The sequence below is a fragment of the Cottoperca gobio genome, chromosome 22 (genome assembly GCF_900634415.1).
Source record: "Cottoperca gobio chromosome 22, fCotGob3.1, whole genome shotgun sequence".
Classification (NCBI taxonomy): Eukaryota; Metazoa; Chordata; class Actinopteri; order Perciformes; family Bovichtidae; genus Cottoperca; species Cottoperca gobio.
Genome location: NC_041376.1, coordinates 19,000,127 through 19,025,750, shown reverse-complemented (window position 1 = coordinate 19,025,750; position 25,624 = coordinate 19,000,127). Strand labels below are relative to the sequence as shown.

The 25,624-nt window shown below is 38.2% G+C and overlaps 2 protein-coding genes across 3 annotated transcripts in view; both read right to left on the bottom strand.

The window, feature by feature from the left end:
- Positions 1–7,015: 7,015 nt before the first annotated feature.
- Positions 7,016–20,072, bottom strand: tpo (thyroid peroxidase). Its single transcript, XM_029460935.1, has 12 exons — positions 19,982–20,072; positions 19,365–19,449; positions 19,095–19,255; positions 18,642–18,771; positions 17,710–17,839; positions 16,002–16,493; positions 10,931–11,189; positions 10,094–10,264; positions 9,042–9,279; positions 8,728–8,927; positions 8,438–8,611; positions 7,016–7,078 (listed from the first exon to the last, which is right to left on the bottom strand). Exons 1-12 carry the CDS (start codon positions 20,070–20,072, stop codon positions 7,065–7,067), a joined length of 2,145 nt encoding a protein of 714 aa, XP_029316795.1. The 3' UTR covers positions 7,016–7,064.
- A 4,246-nt stretch (positions 20,073–24,318) lies between these two features.
- Positions 24,319–25,624, bottom strand: part of sntg2 (syntrophin, gamma 2) — a 103,921-nt gene continuing 102,615 nt past the window's right edge. For both annotated transcript variants that reach the window (XM_029460734.1, XM_029460735.1), the window contains exon 17: positions 24,319–25,340. In XM_029460734.1, coding sequence (XP_029316594.1) covers positions 25,212–25,340 — 129 coding nt within the window. In that variant the 3' untranslated portion in view covers positions 24,319–25,211. The remainder of the gene's footprint in view (positions 25,341–25,624) is intronic.

Genomic DNA, 25,624 nt, shown 5'->3' with positions numbered 1-25,624 from the left:
CATTAATGTAAATAAAATTGAAATGATTTTGCCGGTGAACATTAGTGTGTGAACGTGTTAGGTTGAACGTATAAAGAATGTGCATACTGACCTGTTTTCAGATGTCATTGGACCCGTCCCGACAAATATCAAAACATAAATGATTACCGGTACAAAGAATTAACAGTTTGATTACACTCTGAGGACATACTTTATTTCACAATTAAATATTAATTATGTTGACTAAAGATAGGTTTCTCATTACCTGATTTTGTGTTTGACTGAAATATAAAATGAAAGCTCATTCAGTATTTTACAGACAATATAAAACTGAACATTTAATTTAGTGCTAAATCAAAACAAATTGACTTACGATTGCAGAGACCAGTGTTGATATACATACTGAGAGAGTAAAAGAAAAGTAGTTACCATGTGTGCTGGCAAAAAAAGTGAATGATTCTCATCCAGATGTTGGTAGAGCAGAATAAAAAGAGAGGGACACTTACCGACCCCGACAGCTGAGAGGAGAAGAACTTGCGGTGAAGTTCTGGGGCCACCCATCGTGAGAACGGTGTTCTACTCACTTTATCATTTGTAAACCTCAAGTGATCTTCAATTTATTTAACTGGTATTTTACAAGAAGAAAAGGAAAAATGATCACAGTCAGAAGCAAGTAAGATAAGATAAGATAAGATGTTCTATAGAGGAGCTCACCTCTATCTCCTCCGCTCTGTCAGAGAAAGTGAGGATTGAAATACAGGTAGTAATACTGAAGCAGCTTAACATTTGGGTGGAGTACATGCATGCACACAATGAAAGAAGGTGGAAAATGTAATTCCTCAGCTTTATGATTAGATAATTGCGTACAGCATTACACAATACAATACAAATGATGGGCTGTTTTTTATTATTGTTTATAGGAATGCCAAAAGGTTAATAATAGAAATCTGTAATATCCACAATGGGTCAAAAAACATGAGATAAAAAACAATAAATGAGTAAGAAGGGGGCCAGACGGTTGGGATGAAAGTGCTTTAAAACACCATTTATAAATATCTTAAATAGACATCATATGTCACCATACATTATGGCTAATAGTTCACTGATGTTTTTGTAAATCTAAATTGCAAGCTAGGTGACTTGCCGCTTTTAAAACAACCAATATGATGAGTCACACTGATCTGTAATGTCTATCCTTAAAAAATGATACTATTTCAGGATTCTGGTCTATTTTCTTCCAACTTACACATTAGTTATTGGGCTGAATGAATATTACAATTCTTCTGAGTGCACAGTAGCTAATAAAACAAAGGAAGCCTGCAGAAGCTGTTCTGCTGCTGCTTATTAAGGTGCAGTCACACCTCAGTCATGCCATAGGAATAAAAGGGACCTGAGCACCCACTGAGAACTGAGAAGCACCTGATTCAGCTGCAGAGTGTGAGAAAGAAAATATTAATGCTTTATATGTAGAAATCTACACCTGTATCGTCTGTGCTTTTGTGTTAATTTACACATTTTAAAACTTTATGCCACGCACAATTTTAAGGCAAATCTTACCTTTGATTTTTAGGATTACCCGCATCAGGGAACAGTTAGTTGTTAGTCGTAGAGATGAGCCGGCTTTGTATTGGTGCGCAGTGGGCCTACATGTATGTTTAAGGTGTAACTTGATTGGTGATTTTCTAAATAAATAAGGCAAATTCATATCTTCACAAACTTGTTAATTCATTAATGATCATGCCAATTACGAATGTGTAAGGTCAGTAATTGGTTGGTAAGGTAGCTACCATAGCACATTTAGTCCCACTGTATGTATAATTCAGCACCTGTTGTAACATCCCGTCATGTGTGTTAATGTATTTATGTTATGTTTCATGTTTAGTTTAGAGTCTATGTTTAGTCTTGTCTCATTGTTCACTAAGTTACAGTCACTCATGTCTCGTCTCGTCATGCACTGTCTGTCATTGCACTTCCTGTTTTATTTTGTAATTACCTTTCCCTCTCGTTTCAGAGCACTTCCCTTGCATTACCTTTGTTCTACATTTTTTCCTCATGAGTGATTTTTTGTTGTACTTTAAAACAATCTTGAGAAAAGACCTTTTTACTTTTGAAACCTCGTCTTGAGTTGTTGCTTTTGAGTCCCACCTATTATGTCACGTTCATAACACATGCTTGCTACTGCGACACTGATCAACTGTAAATAAACTCATCAAGATGACATGTGCGGATTATGAGTTATATACTAAAATGCATTGAAGTCTAATGCAGAAGTGTTTTAAAGCCTCCACTCACTCTCATTACATCCACACGTGAACCAATACATCGAGGTGAGTTAAAGGAAATACCTCTCTAATTAAAAATAACCTGTAAAAGGGAACTCAGCTATTTGACTCCAGAGCAGCTCTGAGAAATCTCACACACTGTAATGAGCCCAAGACCCTGTGGATCATGTGTCACAGGACACACAGGTACAACCTGTGTGATGAGTTTTGGAATTCTTGCTGAACCAAATGTCTTTGCACATTTGTAAACCAAATTTTAAAACAGCATGTGAAGGTAATAGCATGACAGCAGTTAATGACAAAAAATGCATTATTACAGTAGAGTACACAAAGAGAATGCACCGGTTGGCATTCTGGTATGGCACCGCCCTCTTGATGCCTGTAACTATGGTGTATCTGACACATCCAGAGACAAAAACTGCAGTCAGACGATTTCCCACTCATAAAAAATAGAAATTGGGAAATAAGTTCAAACAAAATAAGTTGAATCAAAATGTGTTGGTGTTTTCCATGTACTTACAGATACGTTTGCCTAACATAATTTAGGTTATTTGTCTAAAATGTCTATGTAACTTGCCCTGAGTGTTTCTCTACGTTTTGCCCAAAGCTTGATGGGAGAGACCACCCCTCCAAAAGGTGAATAAGAAAAGCAGGCCTGCAATGGATGGATGAATTGATTGTCAGACTTTCTAGACTGAAACCCTGCCACTGTGGGACACACCAAGATGAATCATTACTTGGCAAAAGGCTGCAGCCTTTGTTCTGCTTAAATGCCAAAAATAGAAGAACACCAGAAGAGCCATGACACAAACAGTATTATAAAACAAATATTACACAATGTACATGCATGTACAAAGGGAATATCTCATGCATAAAGTAGGAGGAGCCCACAGATGTTCTTACCCTCCAGAGTTTCTGTGCAGGGTTGTCCACTCTACTTGCACTACTGAACATTGGCAACTGGTCACTGCTAACTTTTTGTAAAGCAATTTACTCAGAAATTTAAGCTCTTTTATAAAACAGTAAAGCAGAGCTTACTGTGAAAAACCGGGCTTGAATTAATCCACAAATTTAAACGAGCATTAGAGCTAATGTGATCATGCTAACTTCAGCCTGGTTTAATAACAACCCGCTCATGATTTTAAGACACAAGTCTGAGAAATTAGGCACAAATTACAATCAGTGGCCACAGACCAGCACATATTATGAATATAATATTAAGAAAAAAGTATTCAACAAAAAACAATTAAATCAGTTTTTTGGGTAATTTCACTTGATTATTAACATAATCGATAGCTGATAAAAATTGTTTTTTTATTGGAACTACGTTACACCGAAGAAATAGCACTATTCAATTTTAAAGCTTCAAGGTTATGAGCGCCACACATTCAATTCAATTCACCTTAATTGTGTTGGCGCTTTGAATGTTGCTTGAGATATTTTTTTCATGGGGATACACGACGATTCATGAGAGTGGTCACAGATGAATAGGGACTTTAAAATGAACCCGGTGGTGCTTTTATTATCAGATGAGTTGTGTCATGATCTTGGCTTTCAGTTTTTCCTGTTGACACACTGGGCTGTATTTGGCCATGTCAAAAGCCTTTCTCAAATCCCCAAAAAGCTTCTCTAACAAATACACCATTGTCCATTATAGAAACATTGTTTCTGTGGTATGAGTAGGTCTGTTTCGTGGGATACAGGTGGAAGTGACTGTGACTGTAAAGACCCACTGTAAGGCGGCGTGGAAGGGAACAAATCATCACCTCCATCATCGGTAGCGCCAAATAGTACTTCATTTTTGTTTGTGTCTGCTATCCTGAAGGTCAGGGACATCTATGATCTTCTTCTCCACAGATGTGACATAATTATTTTGACAAAACACTGCATACTGATGCTGCCAGCGAATTTAGCCTTCATTTGCATGAAGTTTTTATTTGCATTGCTGTCAGTCCTACAATGCCTTGGAAAATGAGTCACCGATTTCACATAGAAAAAGATTGGGGACAAACATTGCAGCAGCGCGGTGCCATGAGGTGCGTCTAGAAGTTCGTCATGCTCATTGCGTGTTCACCGTTGGTCAGGTACAAAATAAGCTGCCTCACCACCAACTTTCAGGTAACCTTCGACAAAACCAGTTCAATTATAATAGGATTGTAATTGATGACATTACAAGTGTCTGGGGAACTACTAAGACTTACGTGAGTGAGTAAGTGACACTGACTGAAACGTGATACGATTATAAAGTCACTCACATTGTTCAGGTACAAAGCTGCTTTTGATGTACTCACAACAAACACTATTAATGGTACAGTATATTTTCTGTTGAATTGTTGCTATTATCAACAGCTGGTATGAAGTTAACATGGATCCAAGGGATTTCCCAGCAACCCCGTTAAGGGGTTAATAATGAATACCACTCTGACAGATTACAAGATATTTTTCTATATTTCATGATTTTGTTGATTGAATAAAGATGATAATGTTATTTAATAATAACTGCTTGTATGTTGTAACTTTCTTTTACATTTGGTAGAATTTTACTTTCTGTCATTAATTGCATTAATACAAATATATACACTAAACTGTAAAGTAGCTTCTAATATACTGTATCAAGCTCTGAGGGGCCCAAGGTAGAAAAAGAAAAAGACAAGAGGAGGAAAAACGGGAAATCGACAGAGGTAATGTGATGAATGGATAATTTATCTGTTGTATAGTTGTCAGTTTATTGGATGATAGTAATGTTTGCTAATTTGATAAATAGCTAGAGTTAACAGTACTTACTCCCCCCCTTAAATTTTAAAGCTGGAAAGACAGTGTTAATCATTTTGGGAAATACAGTTTTTATTTTAAGTGTGCTGCATAAACCATCAACTGTTTGCTTAAAAAACCCATAAGTAAGCCTTTACATATACTACTAACCAATAATGAAAATGCATAGTATTCAGCGTACATTCATCATGTGGCTATGTGCTATTATTAGCTGGGGTTCACAATCAGCACTTTTGTATTAATATAATGTAACCCCCAATGGTCACATTTACTCCTCTTCTTTATTTAATATTTTCACCCCTGCAATTCTGCGCCACTAGCACGTTCCCACTGCAGCATCATGTTCTTCTGCCACACCTTGCTTTGTTTGTAAGGGTTAGGTAAGACATAAAGCTATGCAGTTTCTGTGTGAGTGTAAGAACACAATAATTGGCGGTAGATTTGGCTCAATGCAAGGGGCACCAGCTAAACTCTTACCTTGGGCACCAAACTGGTTCTGGTTCTGCTTCTATCCCCCTCTTTCCTTTCCATTTCCTTATAAAGCACATCTTATTTGAGCAGTTTATACAGTTTGTATACAGTGCCCTCCAAAGTTATTGGCACCCCTTTAGTACAAAGGAGCAAAACAGGCTGTAAAATGTATTTCATTGTTTATTGTCTTGGCCTTTCACTCAAAATATTCACAAAAATCGGACCTTTTCACTGAATTAAAATTATTGAACGAAAAAAATAAGTTGACCAAAACATCTGTGCCACAATTATTGGCACTCCTAGAAAGTCATATGATAAAAATCTAACTGAAGTATATTTCCAGTCATTTCTTACATCTTTAGGTTCACCTGTTTATGATTAGGAACTCTTAAGTGGTCAACCATGACTTCCTGTTTCACTGGGGTATTAATATGAGGTGACACCGGCCAACATTCTCTTTGTCATTCTTCACTATGGGAAAGACCCGAGAACACAGATGATCTGCGATGAAAAGTTGTTGGGTTGGCTTTGATTGGGCCAGGGTTATATGGTCAGATGAGACCAAACTAGAGCTTTTTGGCAACAAACGTCAAAGATGGGTTTGGCGAAGACAGAAAGAATACAGAAAAGATCCTCATACCCGGTGTGGGTCTCCTCACCCACACCTGCTCCCGTGACCACATCACCCCGGTCCGGCAGAACCTCCACTGGCTCCCAGTCCCCCAACGCATCCATTTTTAGATCCTCCTCCTTACCTACAAAGCCCTCCACAGCCAGGCCCCCTCCTACCTCACCGACCTGCTCCATTACCACACTCCCTCTCGCACCCTCCGTTCATCCGAGGCCAACCTCCTGTCCCAGCCACAAAGGACCAAGCTCCGGACCTGGGGTGACAGGTCCGGAGCTTGGACAGCGCTCTTTAAATAACATGTATTATTATTATTATTATTATTATTATTATTATTATTATTATTATTATTATTATTATTATTATTATTATTATTATACCCACTGTGAAGTATGGTGGTGGATCTTTGATGTTGTGGGGCTGTTTTTCTTCCAAAGGCCCTGGACATCTTGTTAGGATACATGGTATCATGGATTCTATCAAATACCAGCAGATATGAAATGAAAACCTAACAGTATCGTTACCGGAGGCTTAAAATGGGCCGTGGTTGGACCTTCCAGCAGGACAATGATCACACACCTCAAAATCCACACAACAATGGTTTACTGACTACAGAACATTTGTGGGATGAGCTGAAGTGGAGAGTCCACCAGCGTCAACCTCTGAATCTGAAGGATCTGGAGAGATTGTGTAGAAGAATGGTCTCAGATCCCGTGCCATGTGTTCACCAACCTCATCAGGCACGTATGTGTGTATATTTTTTCTAACAGAATTTTACTAGCAAATGTAAAAAAGGTTACAGAATACAAGCAGTTATCTTTAAATAACACAAGCATCCTTTATTCAAAGAGAGAGAGAAAAGCATATCAATGTTTCCCAGAGCTTGGTTGTAAAGCTATGAAGCATTCCTGGATCTGCCCGATGTGAACAACTCAGTGAGGGGTCCCTGTGAAAAGATAAACAACAATATGACATTTTAATATCATATAATAATGATGCATGCCATACCAACATCTCCCTCACCTTAGCTTCCATATAACTCACAGAAACTGGCAGGTCCTGTTGTGATAACAGCCAACACCTAACTTACCTTAGTAAACTGTAAAGTATTTCTTAACATACTCCATAAGACACAAGTTATTTCAAAAGTCCGATGGATTCTAAAATACTGATAATATACAAACAGAGTAGAGGGAGACTGTATACTGTATAGAAGTATACTGTCCCACTGAACGGGAAAAAAACCCATAAGGCTTCAGTCCCCCTTCTGATATTATCCCTGCGTCCTAAGCATTAAGATCTCTGCTGTTGTTGATTTAGTATGGAATGACGTAAACATGTATGTGCAGTGAAACCTGATATACAGAGAACATTGTTTGACTGACTTAGATTTAGCATCTCATCATTGACAGAAACACAGAATAACACAGAATCATAAGAGAGATATGATACTTTTTCCTACTCCTTGTAAAATATCTTGTGATTTTGAGAAAATAATGTTTTGATTATCAGTGATAAGTGACCTGTCAAAATGGTATTCAATATAGACTCTTTAACTGGTTGGTGTTGCTGAAGAACTGTTGGTAGTAACTATAATTCAACAGGAATTACATTTGAAGCCATTTATGCTGCTTGTTGTAAAATGATCTATGTAAATAGACTGCTAGGGCAATCTTAAGTACATTAAAAGCAGCTTTGTGGCTGAACAATTTGACTGACTTTATATTGATTGATAAATGGGATTTTTCCGCATTCTCACAAACACCTGAACACACCATTGAGAAAAGGTTGTGAAATCCATTCCTGCTATTAACTGCGTTATCACTCAATGACCCAACTTTGCAAGATTTGAGAAGACATTGTGTTCACCAAACTACACCAATGGTTGTATACTACTCTTGACATAAATGGCTGAAAGGTGGATCACAACCTGTTGCCTAAATGAAAAATAGGTGGCAGCTGGTTCAAATCATAAATCAGCCCCATTCCCAATATACTTTCTATTGGAACATTTTCCTTTCTCCATAAGTACCAGCAGATAGCAGTGCAGCTCTAGGCAGACAGGGGCCCTACAGTGCTGCATGTCCATGGATAGATATGTGCTGGGTTGTGTCTGAGGTTTTTAAACCAAATCTTTTCAAGACTGATTTGTATATGTTTCAATCCACACCTGTTCAAACCATCAGGGTAAGTTATTAACCAGCTGACAATGAAATCTCCCTTTTAATGACAAACCACTCAACATGTCATAGTCATTACAAACAAATGTTAGGAAACAAATCCACGACAAAAATAATTCATATACCTGTACATTGTGGGGGTTGATTACTCCATTGATTTCCCTCACACACTATTGCAGCGGCACCCTTTAACTTGAAACCATGGTAACAGGAGTACAGAGCGACCAGTTTTCCATATGTATTAGAAAGAATAAAATCCCCATTCTTTATCCTTCTTGGAGTGCCACACTGTTCTAAATCTGGAATTGAGAGATACAAGTTATTTATGTACATGTGTAGAGGAATAATACAATTCAAATGTGAATGATTTTTCAAATATTAGCAGTAGAATTTGCCCAAAAGTTGTTTACGCCACCTTGGCTCTTCTCGTCTCTCCAAGCTTCCAAATTAATTGATGGCATATGATCACAAGAGACAAGAGGTATCCTGAACCCGAAAGAATCAGGAGGGACTTCCCTAATGTCACTGTTGTCACAGATGATCCGAGACAGAGAACCTTTTAAAAGCTCAGCCTTCTGTTGCTGGCTGAAAATACCTTCAGCCTCCCACCAAAACCTGAAAAATAAAAACTGTTGAACTCTCCATTTAAAAAAATGTATAAAGTATTCTAAGGTAGTCTAAACAACGTCATTTAAAATGTGTCAGTGTCAAACTGAAGTATAACTGTACCTATCACCGTCACGAAGTGCTTTCATCTGCTTTCCAATCAGGCAAGCAAAGAGTGGACCAGTTCTTGAGCCCGGCAACACGTATTCAACAAGCCCTCCAAGCCATACATCGATATTGTTAGGATGTTTGTATATTCGTGCTATCTTCTTTGCAACCCTGTAGTCTCTCACAACCTTTTTAAAACCATCCATCGTCTTAATGCGCTGCAATCCACAGAATGATCTCCAATCATTGTATCCTGAAAAGTAATTCCAGCAAAATATAATTTAAAAGTGAACATACTCAATCGCATTTTTCATTCTCGGAGAGAGTTAAACTAGAAGATCCATACCACTCTCATGTCTGTGCGATAAATATGAATCTAGAACCGAGAGAGGGTTAGCTTAGCTTACCAGGAAACAGAGAAGAATAGCTAGCTAGTTCTCCTAAGATGACAAACCACCTACCAGAACCTGTAAGGCTCATTAATTCACACGTTATTAGCCTACCTCACTGGTACAAAAAACAAAGTATAAATACTAAAAGTTGTGGTTTCACAGAGAGTTATGTGCTAGACTAATTCTAGACTGGCACCGAGACTCACGTTGGATAGTTTTTAAAAAAGGATCAATATCGATGCAGCAGAACCAGAGATGTTGGTTTTTTTCATGCATTCTTCTTATTACCCACAATGCAACTCAACCTCCAACAATTTGGTGGGACTTTATGGTGTGCTATGCTAGTAGCAGCTACTGTAGCATCAAGCTACAGAGGTCTTCAGATTTTTCATTTTCAAACTTGTAGTCTTCAGACCCAACACTGACTCAACTGACATCACATGAGGCACTTTATTAGACTTCACACAGTTCCCTCTAGAGACACAAAAGGTACAACATATTCTTCATACTCCCCAAGACCTGTAAACAGACTTTGATGTGTACAATTTGTGGAGTTTCCCTTAAGACACTGTAAGCTAATCGCCTAGCTTTATATTAAGTGAACAGACGAGAGTAGTATCGATCTTCGTTTGTATCTCTCTAACAGAAAGTGAATTGACTCTTTCCATGACTCACCTGGGAGGGCGTGATCTCGTCCTCTCTGCAGGTTCAGTGAAGCCAGGTCCATGTACTGTGACACATTGAAAACAAGCAACCGCTCTGTTAACTCCTCGGTCAACAGTGTGTTGGCACTAATAGCTGATGCTGCAGTTCCAAATGCACCTCTCAGGGTTGGTTCAACTCCACCTAGACACAAATGCAGAAACACTTATTTAATTTTCACAACAATTTGGACGGACTTTGACTTGCCTGTAATCCCTTATCCCACACAGACAAGAAACACTAAATATACAGTATATGGTTGGTGAACACAGTTATTTTTCCTGAATAGTATGATTTCTTTACACTGTTCAGAAAACAGGTTGTATGTTACTCCTGGCTTCTCTGCTTCCCCTTTGCTCACTGGTGTCCAAGCAATTTCATTTGAGCAAACAGGATGAATGGGGATGAATGCTGTTTATCATAACAACACGTAGTTTCATTAAAGAAATAGACTTGTGGTAAAGGTAAAAACTTCAGCCACTGGAGGTCAGCAAAATAATTGTTACTATGTAATTAGAAAGTAATAAGTAATGTACTGATATGTAATAATATATTATTGCACATTCTGCAATAATACTGCTGGTACTAGTAGCACATATGTATACATCATGTACTAGGTTTAACACACAGTATTAGTGTATTGGTCTATTCTGTGGTCTAACACACATGAGTCAATTGTATTACATGCAAGTATTTATACATTCATTCTGAACAAAGTCCTGCTGAAGCTGTCCTCAATAGATTTGTGTTTGGTGTGCCTGCAGGATACATTATTAGTTCCAATAGGCAGCTTTATAAGTGTTTACTGACCTTCTTTGACTATTCTCCAGGGACTAAAGAGACTGCTATCCATTCTCAGGTGGGGGAAGTGCTCATGCTTCTGTAAGCTCTCGTTCAGTCTACTGAGGATCGGAGAGATGGTAGCGTGGCCGAACCTGAACGCAGCAGTGGCAAACACATTGGAGACTGAGGGGTCTGTAGATGGATCATATCCCTGATAGGGTCCAATGTGATGTTCAAAAGCCTCCTGGCCAATGATTTTTGGAACATAATCTCTCATGGTTATGATCTGGGAAAGAGAGGGGGATCACAAAGAAGCAAAAAGAATCTCATAGATGGCCATGAAATAAAATCTCTAATTTAAGGATTATGTGTGTCAAAAGCCACAAGATGGAATAGCAATGTCATTTATCAGATTGCTATAACATATTTGCACTTGGAAATGATTGACAGTATCTTGTGAACGTGTATGCAGCTAAAATGAATTCCCATAGGTTTTCCAGTGTGATTGAGTATTGAGAGTATGGAGCTTGGACAAATGATTGCACATTTGTTCCATCACAGTTCACTGTAGAGAATTCCATCTATCCTCATCACTATTTATAAAGGCCTCAGTTCACCATCTGAATCCTAACACATATCACACAAATGCACACGCATGCATGCACTCACACAGATGCAAACAAGCACACACACACATTATTGGCATCACATGCTGTGTTGTAGTGTTCACTGTAAATGGAGCATTGGATCCAATGCACTTTTTTTGTTGAATTGATGATACTAATGTAACAACATCGGCCTTTAGTGTAAAGACAGTGTGTTTAAGATTAACTTGTTATGGCAGGAACGATGGCAAAGACTGGAGGATTTAACGGCATCAGCCGAGTTGACTCCCTGAACAGCAAGAGTCTGAGCAGTTTGACTGGTTCGAGGGCATACTTAGACTGTTAAAGTATTACAATTAAAAACTGAAACCTGTAAAGAGAAGTTCAAATGTAACTTTCTAATACGAGTTTATTATGTATTATGGACATGCAAGTGTCCTTCTGGTCCCAGTAATAGAGCAGCCACAAGACTGCTATGTCAGTCTTTCACTTCACAACTGAAAGTTAGGGTTATCAGGCATCCATGCAGTGATGGAAAGTAACTAAGTATATTTTCTCAAATACTGTACTCAAATGCAATTTTTAAGTACTTGTACTTTACTTGAGTAAATTAATTTTATAATATTGTATTTTTTCCTTCTCTACATTTACCTGACAACTATAGTTACTGGTTACTTTTCAGATCAATATTTGTACATGTGATATGTAGTATATAACACTTATTGTGTTGCATAAAGATTAAACCAGTGATTGTTGGCGTATGACCCCTTACAAAAAAGTCGTGTTTATCACATCTCAGATGAGTCGTTAACTGTTCCAACGAAAAGGGATTCCCCCTCTGGCCAAAAAGGTAAACCTTTATATATTACAAAGAAAAAGACAAATATAAGGGAAAAATCCAAAATATCAAACCAAATGTATGGGATGCAGAGCAGAATGAAACCAGATGCTGTTAGCTGATCATTTTTATTTTCTGTTTGCTGCAAATCACAGGCTTTCACTCTGTATTGAAATGGCTTCTGACCTTTCCTTTTGTTTCCTGCAAGCCATGCAGAGCACCACACATCCCCCCACTGTTTTCAAGTGGCTACCTACAGACAGTCAGTTGGAAAAGAAGTATGAACAGTTGCACCTGCCTGCATCCTTCTCTGACTGAGCTGGAGGGTAACGTTACTTTGTATACATAGGAAAGAAGTTATGATTGAATTAATAACAGAAAGCTTCTTGCTGACACTAAAGTGTACCGATAATGCTATTCAGGTTGGAATTTATGCATAGTACAAAATAAGCAATAATGGACTAAAATGTTTCCCTATTTAAGTGTTAAGTGCATTTAAACAACGCTACTGTTTTCTTAATAATTATATACAATCATAAAAGCACACATTTACAGGCCACTGAGACTAAAATTATTTTTAAACAAGCATTAATAGTTTTTCTTTGTAGGAAATCACTAAATCACTATCTTTGTAACATATTGTCCAAATATAGCCTCCTAACTTTTTAAAATCCTTATTCTGTTTTCAGAAGTTCGATTGGTGTTAAGATGATTTGCAGAGTTACCTCTGCAGCTCTGAGCACATGAGAACCTGTCCCTCTGCTCTAAACTCAGACCTAAACATCCCTCTGAGGCCGTCTGTCTTTTACACACTCTGTGTTTTCTTTTATGGCCATCAACCATTGGAATATTCTTTCTACCACAGAAAGCATAAAACTAGCCCAGACTTTCACTCTTTTTCCCACGGTACAAAAAGACATTTGATATTGAGCAACCAGTCTTGTGGACATTAATTTGACCATGATTCAGGTTTTTTAAAATTGCAATAAATGTATAGTTGTACTGGATGAAAGTGCTAGTATTTATATGTTGATGTGTGCTCGTGGATTTGTCTGTATGATTGTTAGTGTGATAGAGATTATGTAATGGTGTTGTGTATTGTTCTGTGTGTCCCCGCCCAGGGTCCTTGTTTAATAAAGACTGATAATAAATGTGATGTAATACACTGGGTTGTTTCTTAGATGTTACTGATTACATGTTTTTGAATGTTTAACCAATCACAATATCTGTATTATCATGTGGGATGAGATGAGATTATATTACATTACAGGTCATTTATCAGACGCTCTTATCCAGAGAGACTTACATTGAACTAAGTACAGGGACAGTCTCCCTGGAGCAGCTCAGGGTTAAGTACCTTGCTCAGGGGTACAATGGTGGCAGCCTGGTATTGAACTCGGGACCTTCTAGTGTTTTGTTTGGAAGGCGTACCACTAGACCACTAGGTCTAGACCACATTAGCATAGTATTGCTAAAGGCACCTGTGTTATGCTCATTTTATCATTGCGTATTGGGATTTACTTAATCAGATCTTTACATATACAAGCCATGTGCTAGATGTCTCAATTTATAGTAGTCTGACATTTCCCCACAGTTTGTATAACTTTAGTTCTCTAGTTCTACGGCTTTCCTGTGTTGCACTAATATTGCGTGCCACAACAATGACATTTGCATAGAATTGACATGCACAGCCATAAAGGGCACTGTTGTGTATCTAACCCTGACCTATACGCACTGAGTGGAGGGGGAAGACTAAGACATAATATTGTAACAAAATGGAAGATGTGATCATGAAAAACTGGAAGCTTTAGTGATTCTTTAATTCTTTAATTCTTTATCTCAGCTTTGAGATTTTTCTTTCCTATGAAAAACCCCCGATGATGTTCCAGTGTGCTGGTTTGCAGGCTGGTCACAGCAGATAGTGCCTTACATTTCACTCCACGCTGGTCATGGTTGTAGCTACAGTATGTAAATCCTCTTCCTGCTTTTTATACTTTATCCTCACAAATTATTTAAAGAACCTATCCACCTTCTCTTTTTAATACTGTAAGTCTCTTTCCTCTTGCATTGTCCAAGAGTCACTGGAAATGGCAGGTGTTAATCACTGCTGTGGTCAAATGTCAGCCCCCAAAGTTTGACACATTACAGACTTATTTCTCTCTGCTCAGATAGGCTTTAAACTCTGCGGCCTATCAGCAGGCTCTACTTGTACTTCTACTCTCCCTCTCACGAGAAGCAGTCAATTCCATTAAAATGTTTCTTTTGTTAATTTGTTTTTCATGGAAAAAATGCAGTTTGTACACAACATGTCCTTCACTTTTAATAATACCCCCAGCCTACAGCTAATAGAAAGAGCTTCTGTCAACAGTCATTCCAATCCGTCATTGCTGCACAACTTGCCTCCAATGCATCGCTACGCAATATATGACAGGGACGTCTTTGTGCTAACTAGTATGAAACATGAATGTTTTCTTTGCACAGAGTTTGTATAAAGAAGGATTATGACCATGGTCAATCTTCAAATACAAAGAGCCTCGTGTTATCCGAGCAGAAATGTGTTTCACTGAACAAAGCAGAGCCACATCAGCTGTACTCTGGTTCAAATTGATATTAGCTAATAAGAAGAGACAGTTGTTTCTGTGTTAACATCCAACACAATGTCTACACGGGAATGATCATTCCTCACTTCCTTGCCTTCTACTCCCGCCGCCCTCACTCTGACCACACCCATCTTCGAACTCAGTGTTCGTTTTGATCTCGACTACACGCCTGTGAAGTTTTGTGACTGCATGTTGCACGACTGTGGCTTTGCTGTACTTCATTGCTGCACAGTTTACAATAAGTCAGCAATAACAACCACAGCAATAAATGCAAGAATTCTATGTGAAGGTTTATTTCTTCTTAACTGTGTGAACACTTTAATGATAAAGAATCTCTTGTTTTCTTGTGAACATCTCAGTTTGCCAATCTTTAATATCATGTAATTGCAACCTGCTCACACTCCTGACATCTCCTCATTATAAAGTCACCACACTTATATGAATGCTACATTAGTTTGTTTCCCTTCAGGCATCATTTGTGTTTCTCAATGGAAACGTTTATAGCTGTAAATCCAATTGGCCTTTGTTTTCATCGTGCTGCTGTGTCTCCTGCCTTCACCAACTGTATCCACTGCACAGGCGCAGCTCCAGTAATGAGCTTCAGCAAGGAATGTCCGGATTGCAGGATTACTACATGTCCATAATCTGCATCACTCACTTTATCCACATCCCTTTGAATCTCTCACAATCCTGCTGCTTTTGCTCTTAAAGGACCTCAAACCAACCAAAGTAAAACTTCAATCTCAGGTAACAAGTTCAGAGCGCTCACTTCAAACCTGAAGAATTGAAATACAGTTTTAAAGTAATGTTTGCACTTAATGAAATGTTTTCTTAGAGGTAACTTCTCTCAACATTTTTGTTGATTTTTCTAACATTTTCAAAATAAAAGAGTTAATCATGAAAGTAATCTGCATATTAATAGATAATAAAGAATAATGCACTCTAATGTTTCCCTCATTATGTCAGCATGTCAGCACGGTGCAGTTTCAATTGGATCAGTTCAATAAGGTTTTTATTTGGGCATACTGAAGCATGTTTAGTTGCTGGTCACATACCTGATGCAGAGCTCCAATTATCCTGCGAGTTTCTTGGTAAATAGTCTCCGGGCTCCAATGACCATTAATGTGTTTCAGTGCCTCCGCAATCCGATTGTGTTCCCTAAGCCACAGTGTATGCAAACATATCAGGGGCAGAGCCTCATTAACCCGACTGTCTCCAGCTCTGAAGCACTCCACTCTTTCCCCGTGCGGACTCTGTCGGCAGGCTGATGGCAGCGTGGCTATGAACGGAAGGTAGGCTCTTCCTCTGGGATCCCTGAATTTGTCGTTGACAGCAAGTTTCCCATCGAGGCCAGAGAGGTCACGGAGGAAGCTCTCCAGCCTTGGAGTGCTGCCATACACACCTGAAGCGTCTAAGAACGATGTGATGGCATTCATCTGTTGTCGCTGCAGAGCTTGTTGAATTTCTGACCCAAAATTGACGAGGCAGGCTGCTTTGGAGCGAAAGAAAGGCATGCAGCTGTGCGCATCAGTGGTAGTAGCCTCTGTCTGTGCAGAACACAAAGTGATTTAGTACAAGCTGCTTAGCATCCTGGACCACTTCTCATCCATTTATCAAATGTATAGTGTTTGTGATTTTAAAAGGAAATAGATTAAAAGATTGACTCCATTCTCAATATTAGAGTGGTGATGGATCTTTTCATCCAACTCTCAACAAGACTGCTGTGCTTGAAGTTTACCTCGATGGGAAAGCATGGATGCACATTTTGACATGTGTTGAAACAGTCCACCTCACTCCACACCCCGGCACAGCCTTTGCTTTGAGGGGTGAAGGTTATGTCGTGGTCGATGTACTGGCCCCACTCTACCAGCAGGTGAGAATAGACGTCATCTTTGGGTTTAGAGGAGCACTTCACTATTTTCTTGCTGACTTCCCATGGCTGTTAACACAGTCGGATTTGTTATTTTGGATGACATTAATTTACATTAATAAAAATGAACATATTTTCTGGAGATGAACCCACTATTGTGTCCCAGTCAGGGGTTATGATGGATGATGGCTTTCTTGTTAGTGTGAACGAGTTCATTCTTTAATTCATTGAGTTATTTTATAAACAGATAAATGGCTTAAAGTCAACAAAGGGGCTGTGATATGTTCTGGAAGCCTCTTTTCTTTCATATTCTATTTTCTCCCAACAAAAAGGAGTGCCACTGATTACAAATTAGTTGTGCAATACATGAAGTATCCAATGTATTATTTACATGACCTGCTTTATAGGAAATGGAATAGCAAGGATCAAAGATTATTTAATATCCAACACACTTAAGTAAATTATAGCTCTTATATATGCAGGTAAACTGGAAGCTGGATACACCTGATGCATATTTAATGATTTCTTCCACTAAATGACCTCACTGTTACACTCACTGTGTAATGAGTGCAGAGAGTGACACTGAATTACAATGCAAATATCTGCCGTTTGAAAGAAATAATGTTTATCCCCATGACTGGAAACCAACTCCTATCAAGCGATGGAACTAGTGTCTTTGAAAGCACAGGCCAGAATATTCCAATGTAACTGTAATCTGTGTCATCACACACACACTTCTGCTGTCCCTATGCTGTGGACTTTATCGGCTGTAAAACAGGTTTGAAAAATAAATGGAAAGCTACATTAACTTGGATTTGCAGGGTGAGCTCGCTTCATTTCTAACGTCTCCACCAAGACTTCTGTGTCTGTCCGACCAGCATTTTGCAGATTACCGGGGGAAGTTGGAATCCATTATGGAGCCGTCCTCGGTTCCAACCCTTGGGTTCTCTCCCTCCGTCTTCATATTCAGCTGGAAGCCACCTGACCAGGGGAGTGTTGGACGTTCCCCAGAGAGGATTTTCACTGAAAAAAAAAAATGAAGTGTGTCCAAAAATACAGCAATACAAATCAGTATATGCCATCCACAATGCAGCATCATTTGTCTTCCTCCTAAAGGCTTTACAATACTACATTTTTAACAATAGTTTAGCTAATTTGGGGATTTGCTGAATGTTTTTATCACTGACAATACAATAGTGATATAAGGTGTAGTCAGTTCATGAATGTGTGTATGTGCTGTTCAAACAGGATTCCTTAATCCAGACAGGCATGGTGTTTTCCACAAATAAGTGAGGTAGTTTCCAGGAGACAGGGTTGTGTAGAAGCAGAATATACAGTAGCCTATAGGAGCTACGGAAGTTCATAAATGCCCATTTTAAAATTAAAATAGCACTTTTATTTACCATTTGTATGCGCATCATCACAATCCAAGTGTTATTTAAAAATAAACATGCAACTAAGTATATTCTTGCTACAATAAAAATGAAAGTAAATGTGAAATGGATTTAGTATTTTCAATTTGGCAGAAATTGTGCTATACGTAACTTTAAACATTTAAAAAGAGCTTTTGCATTTTAACCAGCACGGAGGTGTGGTGGGGGTTGGGATTAACAACATGGGGAGAAATGGCTTTTACCGCCTTTCACTTTTCAGAACCTCGTCATCAATGGCACCTGATGCTCATTTAGTCACTTTACACAGTTGACCAACAGTTAGATTTACTAGAACCAGAACGATTCTGTGTGGTACTTATACAATATTGTTTACTTTATTACATAATACAGTCCTGGTTCACTGACTTATGAAAAGGTAAGAAGTTAGTTACCCGTTATTGCAAAGGCCAGATATGGAGCGGTACTTGTTGAGATGACTTTGCAGACAGATGGTTGGATGTGTTACAGGAGGACATTGAGACAGCTCTGCAATCAGCTCCACGTCCTCCCAGGAGAGTAGCTCTAGCATTGTGAGTAAAGTTAACACAAGGTTTGATTGAATGTAGTCTTGCTAACCTTTAACATATCAAACCTGAAAGGACACACACTATAATTGGAAATGCTCCTCTTCTGTTGTTTACTCTTATTTAGATTTTTGGTCATTTCCTTTATGAGCACTTTGGTGATCCTATGGTAACCTTTAAATGATCCTGTGTTTTGGTAGACTATTAAAATCCTTAGAATTATGGCAGTGGAACAATTAGAAAGGCTTTGAATATGGTGTCCCAACTGATTCAAGGTTTCTTGCCAGACAAAATGGATTTAATAAAAGAAATGAATTCTACCTGGTGCCATGACATCCCTTTTATATCTCTGTTTCGCTCTGTTCTTTAGTACTTGCAGTGTTGTTTGAAAAACCTCTGCGGCTCTTGAAATCTCCAGGGTCTCAGGCTCGGTTTGCCGAGGGAATGTAAACACATGCTTGGAAGACGAGGGGGAGCTTTGTCTGGGAATAGAAATTGACAGATAAAAGGAAAGCTTTGGTTTCTTTTGTACTTTCTTTGATGGATATTGCTTCAGGTAAAACATTGATAACTCATTTGATAGTTCATTACCGTTGTCTGGAGTGGAGTGAGGCTTCATGTACAATTTGATAGCTTTCTTGATATGAGGAGATCAGCAGTTCTCTGACAGATGTAGCTGGAAGAGAACAGCATGAACATCTGTGACTACAATATGTTCTGTATAGAGTGGTGGGAAGTAAATTTACCCAAGTACAGTAATTAAAATACAGTACAATGTTGAGGTACTTGTACCTACCGCTGCTTCTACTATAACTATTTCTTCATTTTAGAAAGAAATATTGTACTTTTTTCAGCATTGGATAAGTTTGTAATATATAATGCAGTATTATATGTATTCAACCAGTTGTTAACAACGTTTTTGGCTTGTGACCCTTATTTGGTACATTTTTCAGAAGTCTATGAGTTGTTTCATGTTGCTTAAAAACAAAGATGTTTGATATTTCACCAAAAACAAAAGAAAGATGAACTTTGTTATTTTACTAATTTTACTTTACTACAGGATATATTTTCTACCACTGCTGACTGTATATTAGACAATATTGAGTGATAAGTATGTCGTTTAAAATGTCAGTAAATAATTAGTACATTAATATATTTGAGGCATCGTCACTTTCAAAACACAAAACGGGAAAAAAAGATTTACTCACAGTTTAAATGTCTGGCTTCATCAGTTGAAAACCTTGGGAGTGTAATGGAGAGCAGCATAACAAGGACAGTTAAATTGAAATAAAATGCCATTTTTTGTGGGCAGTTTCCAACAGAAGAGTTAAAGATTTTCACATTAATAAACAAAGACTTAACAAAGTGCTGTGTTCACTGTCCTGTCCTTATATAAAGCAGGGAGCCCATTGGAAGGGTTAAGTAAACCAGCCCACACTTGGATAACTCAGAGATTCAGTGTTTCTCTTGTCCTTGGTTGATGAGTTGGAAAAATACTTTTTCCTTTTTTCCAAAAGAAATGTTGTAAGTAAACCATGACTCTCATTATTTTGACTTGTATAGGACTTGACATTGTTACAGTATAAAACAAATGTTTAGATCCAATGTTTAGCCTAATAACACAAGTTCATGCTACACTGTCATTTAGGCTACTTACTGCACTGTTGAAAGAATATGACAGAATCAGCCTAACATTTCCTTTTACCTTCTTTCCGTTAAGGTTTTGAGTAAAAGCTTGGGCACTAACGTACTTGTACTGCTAGTTGGTGAACTACTGTAACTAGCTGGTGAGATAACAGCTAACAAGCTAGCACATGCAGGCAATAGCTTTCTGAGCTTCTTTTTATTTCTCAATAGGTCTACTGGGACATGTTATCCCCTTGGCCTTTTGTTTTCAGGATTGTACATTTTATGTTATGAAGAGTAATAAAGTAGGAGAAAAATCTATCTGAGTGAGCAAACTTGCTAACTGTCCGTTTCGCAAGCTAGTTAGCTTGGTCGCTTATGAATCAATACTTTCACACGCTTTATTTGTTTACAGTCTGCAAAGCATTCCTCATTTGTGGAGCACTTTATACTTAGACAGATATATCTCAAATTAAAGCAGATGGTGCAACACAGCTTCTAAACTATAAAAGTTTCCTCCATTTTTTGAGTTCAGTAAAGCAAAATTCACCAGAGGCTGCTTGCTAAGGAAGGTTCCTAACAGTGAAACAACCCAGAAGTATTTAAGTGGCAGCCTTGATAAGAGATGGTCGAATTCTCTAAATGCCAATGAAAGGTGCTTCAATGCTTCCTTTCTTAACTCCTTAAGGGTTGCCTATGCTGGACCATCCTTTACCAAAGGAAAGGCGATAATGCCGTCCAGGCAGAAACGTTTAAAACCAATAACCAGCTGTCAATAACATCGACTGTAACTGTTTAATTGTATACGATGGATACATTGAAAACGTTCTTCTTAGGAGGTGTGATTCTGTTTTGGACAGGAATTTGTGCTTCATTTGTACAGCATTTAGATGGTCCCTGAACTCATGTTCTGTATTATAAATAAAGTTGCTGAAAAAAAATAAAAATCCTCCGTCACATAGTGAGGTTGTCTTTTCTTAAATCCTTATGAATTCTTCTTCGCATCTCCTCACCTTATAATGCTTTCCAACGAGGTCAAGGAAAAGTGTTTAGGAAAAGACATTGGACGTCATTTTTGTTGACTATTTGTCCGCAGCCATTATATGAAATTATTTCAACCAGGAAATCCACCAAATTCCAAGGGAATGATTTGATTTTGCACAAAATTCCACTGTTGTAAATAAAAGATAATCTCACCATTAAGGAAATTAATTAAAAACATGCAGTCAAAATATTTAAGCCTTTTGCTTAAACTCTCTTACAATAAACCTCAGTCTGAATACAATGCTTTTGAGAGTATTTATTGGACTTATCGGACTTGTCACTACCGTTCCGTCAAACTTTACTTCAAGGACATAACTGTTGAAACAATAGAACACAGTATCAGCTGCAGCAGGCGTTGCGGTCTTTTAATGGGTTTGTGATCCTGCTTCCTTCCCTGTGCTTCCATCCTCCTGAGCCTATTTTCTGAGTTTTAGATGCAGACTGTGGGGATTAGCAGCAGTGAGAAAGGCCATTGCAGCGGTCCTGAAGTCGCCCTGGAAACTTCTTCTCTTCACAAATACTTCAGTTAGTGTTCAGGGTCCAATGACGCCAGCGGAGTCAACTGTGAGAGTCACGGCCCATTAATAGTTGAGCAGTGTACTTGAAATTCATGCTTGACATGGTGCTGATGCAACTTGATGATGCTGTGTGTGTGGCAGCAGTCAGTAGTGACTTCAGCAGTTGTAGCTGTGCACGGTGCCTGGTTGAGCTTCAACGGAAATCTGTTTCAGACAAAACTTTGACATCTAAAGAAAAACTTATTGCATATATCTGAATATGTTGTGTTCAATCAGGCAGACCATTATGAAATACTTATTTGATTATGCTTAAATATAGTTAAAGACAAAATAACTGACACCGTTACAATATATTGCAATCTAATACTATGCAGGTGCAATAACGGCTATCTCTCTGAATGTTCAGTTATTCACTGTGTCAGCAGGTGTTAAATCCACTTTATGGCAATTTCTATTGTGCTGTTATTCATATATCCTATTAAATGTCCTTGAGTCAGTTTTGCCAACAGTCTCTTTCTGACTGCTGATGCTTTTTGTAAAGACTTATTCACTTTCCAAGTGTGTTGGGTTTAAGGATAATGGAGCAGCATTAAGCAGCAACTCTTCATTTCTTTTACCTCTAAGTGGCCTAATGAGGCCTTTAAAAAATCACCACTAGATGGTAACTGTCAAACCCAAAACACTCTGCAAATCAGTATCCAGCTCAGACTTACAGGTTACAGATGGTCAACGAAATTACATTTTTCATGCAGTTTTGTTTAATAATACAAAACACCTCTTGTGAAACCATCATAACATGGAAGCCACTGAACACATTAAATATGTTATATATTTGCTAATATAAAGGTGTGTCCTTGTTTTTTAAGATAGCAGATTAAGCTGTAATTTATCATGATGGTGATGTAGTTCAGTGGTGAACTAATGTTTCCCTGATCTCAAATAGCATACACTTCAGAAAGGCAGTATTTCTTTAATAGCAATTCAGCCCTTCAGAGTTCACCATAACACATGAGTGTATGAGAGATGTAACATTTGCCAGGCAAGGACATAGCTACTATTGAGGACACCAAGGCCTTGTGCTCAGTATTACTTAAACAGCCTGAGTAAGACGTTACATTATACACTTACACGTCATGTCTGGAATTAAGACTCTGTATTTCTAATATCCTGTCTACGGCCTTGTAGCCAGATAAAGTTCCTCAAATAAAACTAAAATGTTTGTAGTGCAGAGGATGAACTTTGGAATCCAAGTCAAAAGGCTCTTGGTCACAACACCATATGTGAAGTTCTGAACTAGGGGGTGGATTAGGTTACATATTTCTCCTGCTTATGGAGCATGAGGCATCATACTACTTTTTAAATCAGAAACATGGTGGGACAGTTGAGTGTTCAGCATATTGAGGTTTAAAGTCAAAGGTAGGATCAAGTCAAGTTCAGTTCAGTGATAAGTGATCACAGATTCAGAGTTTATAGGTTTTTTGGTAACACATTTGTTGAGTGTGCATAAGACTGACATGACACCTGTCCTAAACATGAAGGAGTCTTTATGAATGTTAATGATTGTTGTCATTAACTGTCACTCAGTCAATTATGTCATTTTTTAATGCAAAGTTGACATTATTTGAGATGTCTTTGGTATGACAACTGGACGTTGACCCAGACAACATAAACATGTCATAGCAGGCCGTATCATCAAACTAATAGAAACTATTTGCTTTTTGTGTTAACATTATATTAAACTGTCATATGTGGTTGGTTTTTGACATTGGCTGATGATATCTTTATAATTGTGTCATAAATATTTTCCGAGATCTCTACTAGAGTGGTGTAATTTGGAATTGTCATAAAGATGTCATTATGTTTTATTGGACCCCGGTTCTGAGTCAGCTAATAAGGCTGCTAGCTGTACCACTGTAGTTGAAGTCAAGGAAAATATTTATGACAATTTTTAATGGTCTAATGACAGCCAATGTCAACACCAAGCACTTAGACCAGGGGTGTCAAACATACGGCCCGCGGGCCAGAACCGGCAAACTACTAATTGTGGTTTTTACAAGGGTTATGTGGGGCCTCTGGTTGCCTGCAATAAATAGTCCAGCACATAGCCCTATGTAAAACAAACAATCAATCATTTTTTTATTTCACGTCAAACTATTCCTTTGAAATAAACTGTAAGCTAATGTTAGGTACGGAGTGTCAGCTCAGCTCATTATACCCAATAACATAGTGACTGGATCAGGCTCATCCAGTACAATCAGAAAGAATGTCAATTTATAGCAGAAGTTGAGCAACTTAGTGTGAAACATATGAACCCACAGAGAGCTGAGACAAGTCTCAGATGACAGGCAGTTGTGCTTTATGTGCAATTTATTTAAAACACAGCAAATATGCTTTTCACAATAAAACCATTACACAACGCAACTAAAGACATACAGTAAGTTCACTGTATTAGAGTGGGAGCTGATCAAAAGTGAGTCTTTAACAATACTTGTCACATTTCAGTGAAATGTCCTCATAGGCCAGAGAGAATGGAAACTCAGGCATTTGCCTTTATTAGATAAAACATATTGTCACAACAGCACAAACATTATACAATTTAATCTAGGCCAATAACGTGGCCCTGCAGATAAATGCTGCCTTATGTTTACCTTTAGTTGGGACCATATCAGAGAGGTGCTGATTCATTAGACTGCATTATACTGTAAAGTGTTTGTGTTCACAGACATGACAGAAGGAAAGCAGAGGTACAGGGGACAGAGACATGTTAGCTTATCATCGCTGTTCAACTGCGAATTTCAAGGAAAGTAAATCCCCGTCAAAGGTCTGGAGCAAATGTGAATTCCCCCAAGACAGGAAGCCAGCATCAGATTCATTTTGTCTGTTAAAATGCACTCTCACTAGATGTATTCTTCTTCACACTATCAGCTGAGATCTTCTGCTAAAAACATGGCAGTTGCTATGTTTGGCAGTTTGTGTCCTGTTGTCAAGTGTATGGCAGTTACACACCATGTGGTCGAGAAGTAAACTTGTTCATCATTATGTAATGAGAGAAAATATAATTCAAAAATGTAATAACATCTTCCTTCCGCCATTAATTCCTACGTTATCTACCTATACAGTCTTTTACAAATGTGTTTTTTTCAGTAGTTCATACAAAAATAGCAAGAACAAGATATACATATCAACTGGCTCTGTGCATAAAATACTTCTGGTTTGCCAAAGGGGAACATGACCATGAGGACAAGTCTTCTTAACTGTTTATGTAGTTTCCAGAGAAGCTTTGACTGCACATGAAGAGAGGGTCCATGGAGGCCACTTTGGCTGCGATAAAAGAATGTATACAGTGAAGGACGGCTGTGAGATTAGCAAACTCTAGTTCCTGCAAAATAAAGACAGATAGACACATCAATTAGTACATGATGTTCATACACCATGCAATAACAACACTGTTAAACTTGAAGTAATACTTCGCCTACAAGATGAACATTTGGTTATCATTTACCCACAACGCGTGTTTCCTTCAATACTCAAATCTTTATTTTTCTTGCATGCCTACAAAAAACGGAGAAAAGTCCTGATGGATTGAAGTAAATGTGGGCAAAAATATATCAAAACATCCGTTTAACACACACACACACACACACACACACACACACACACACA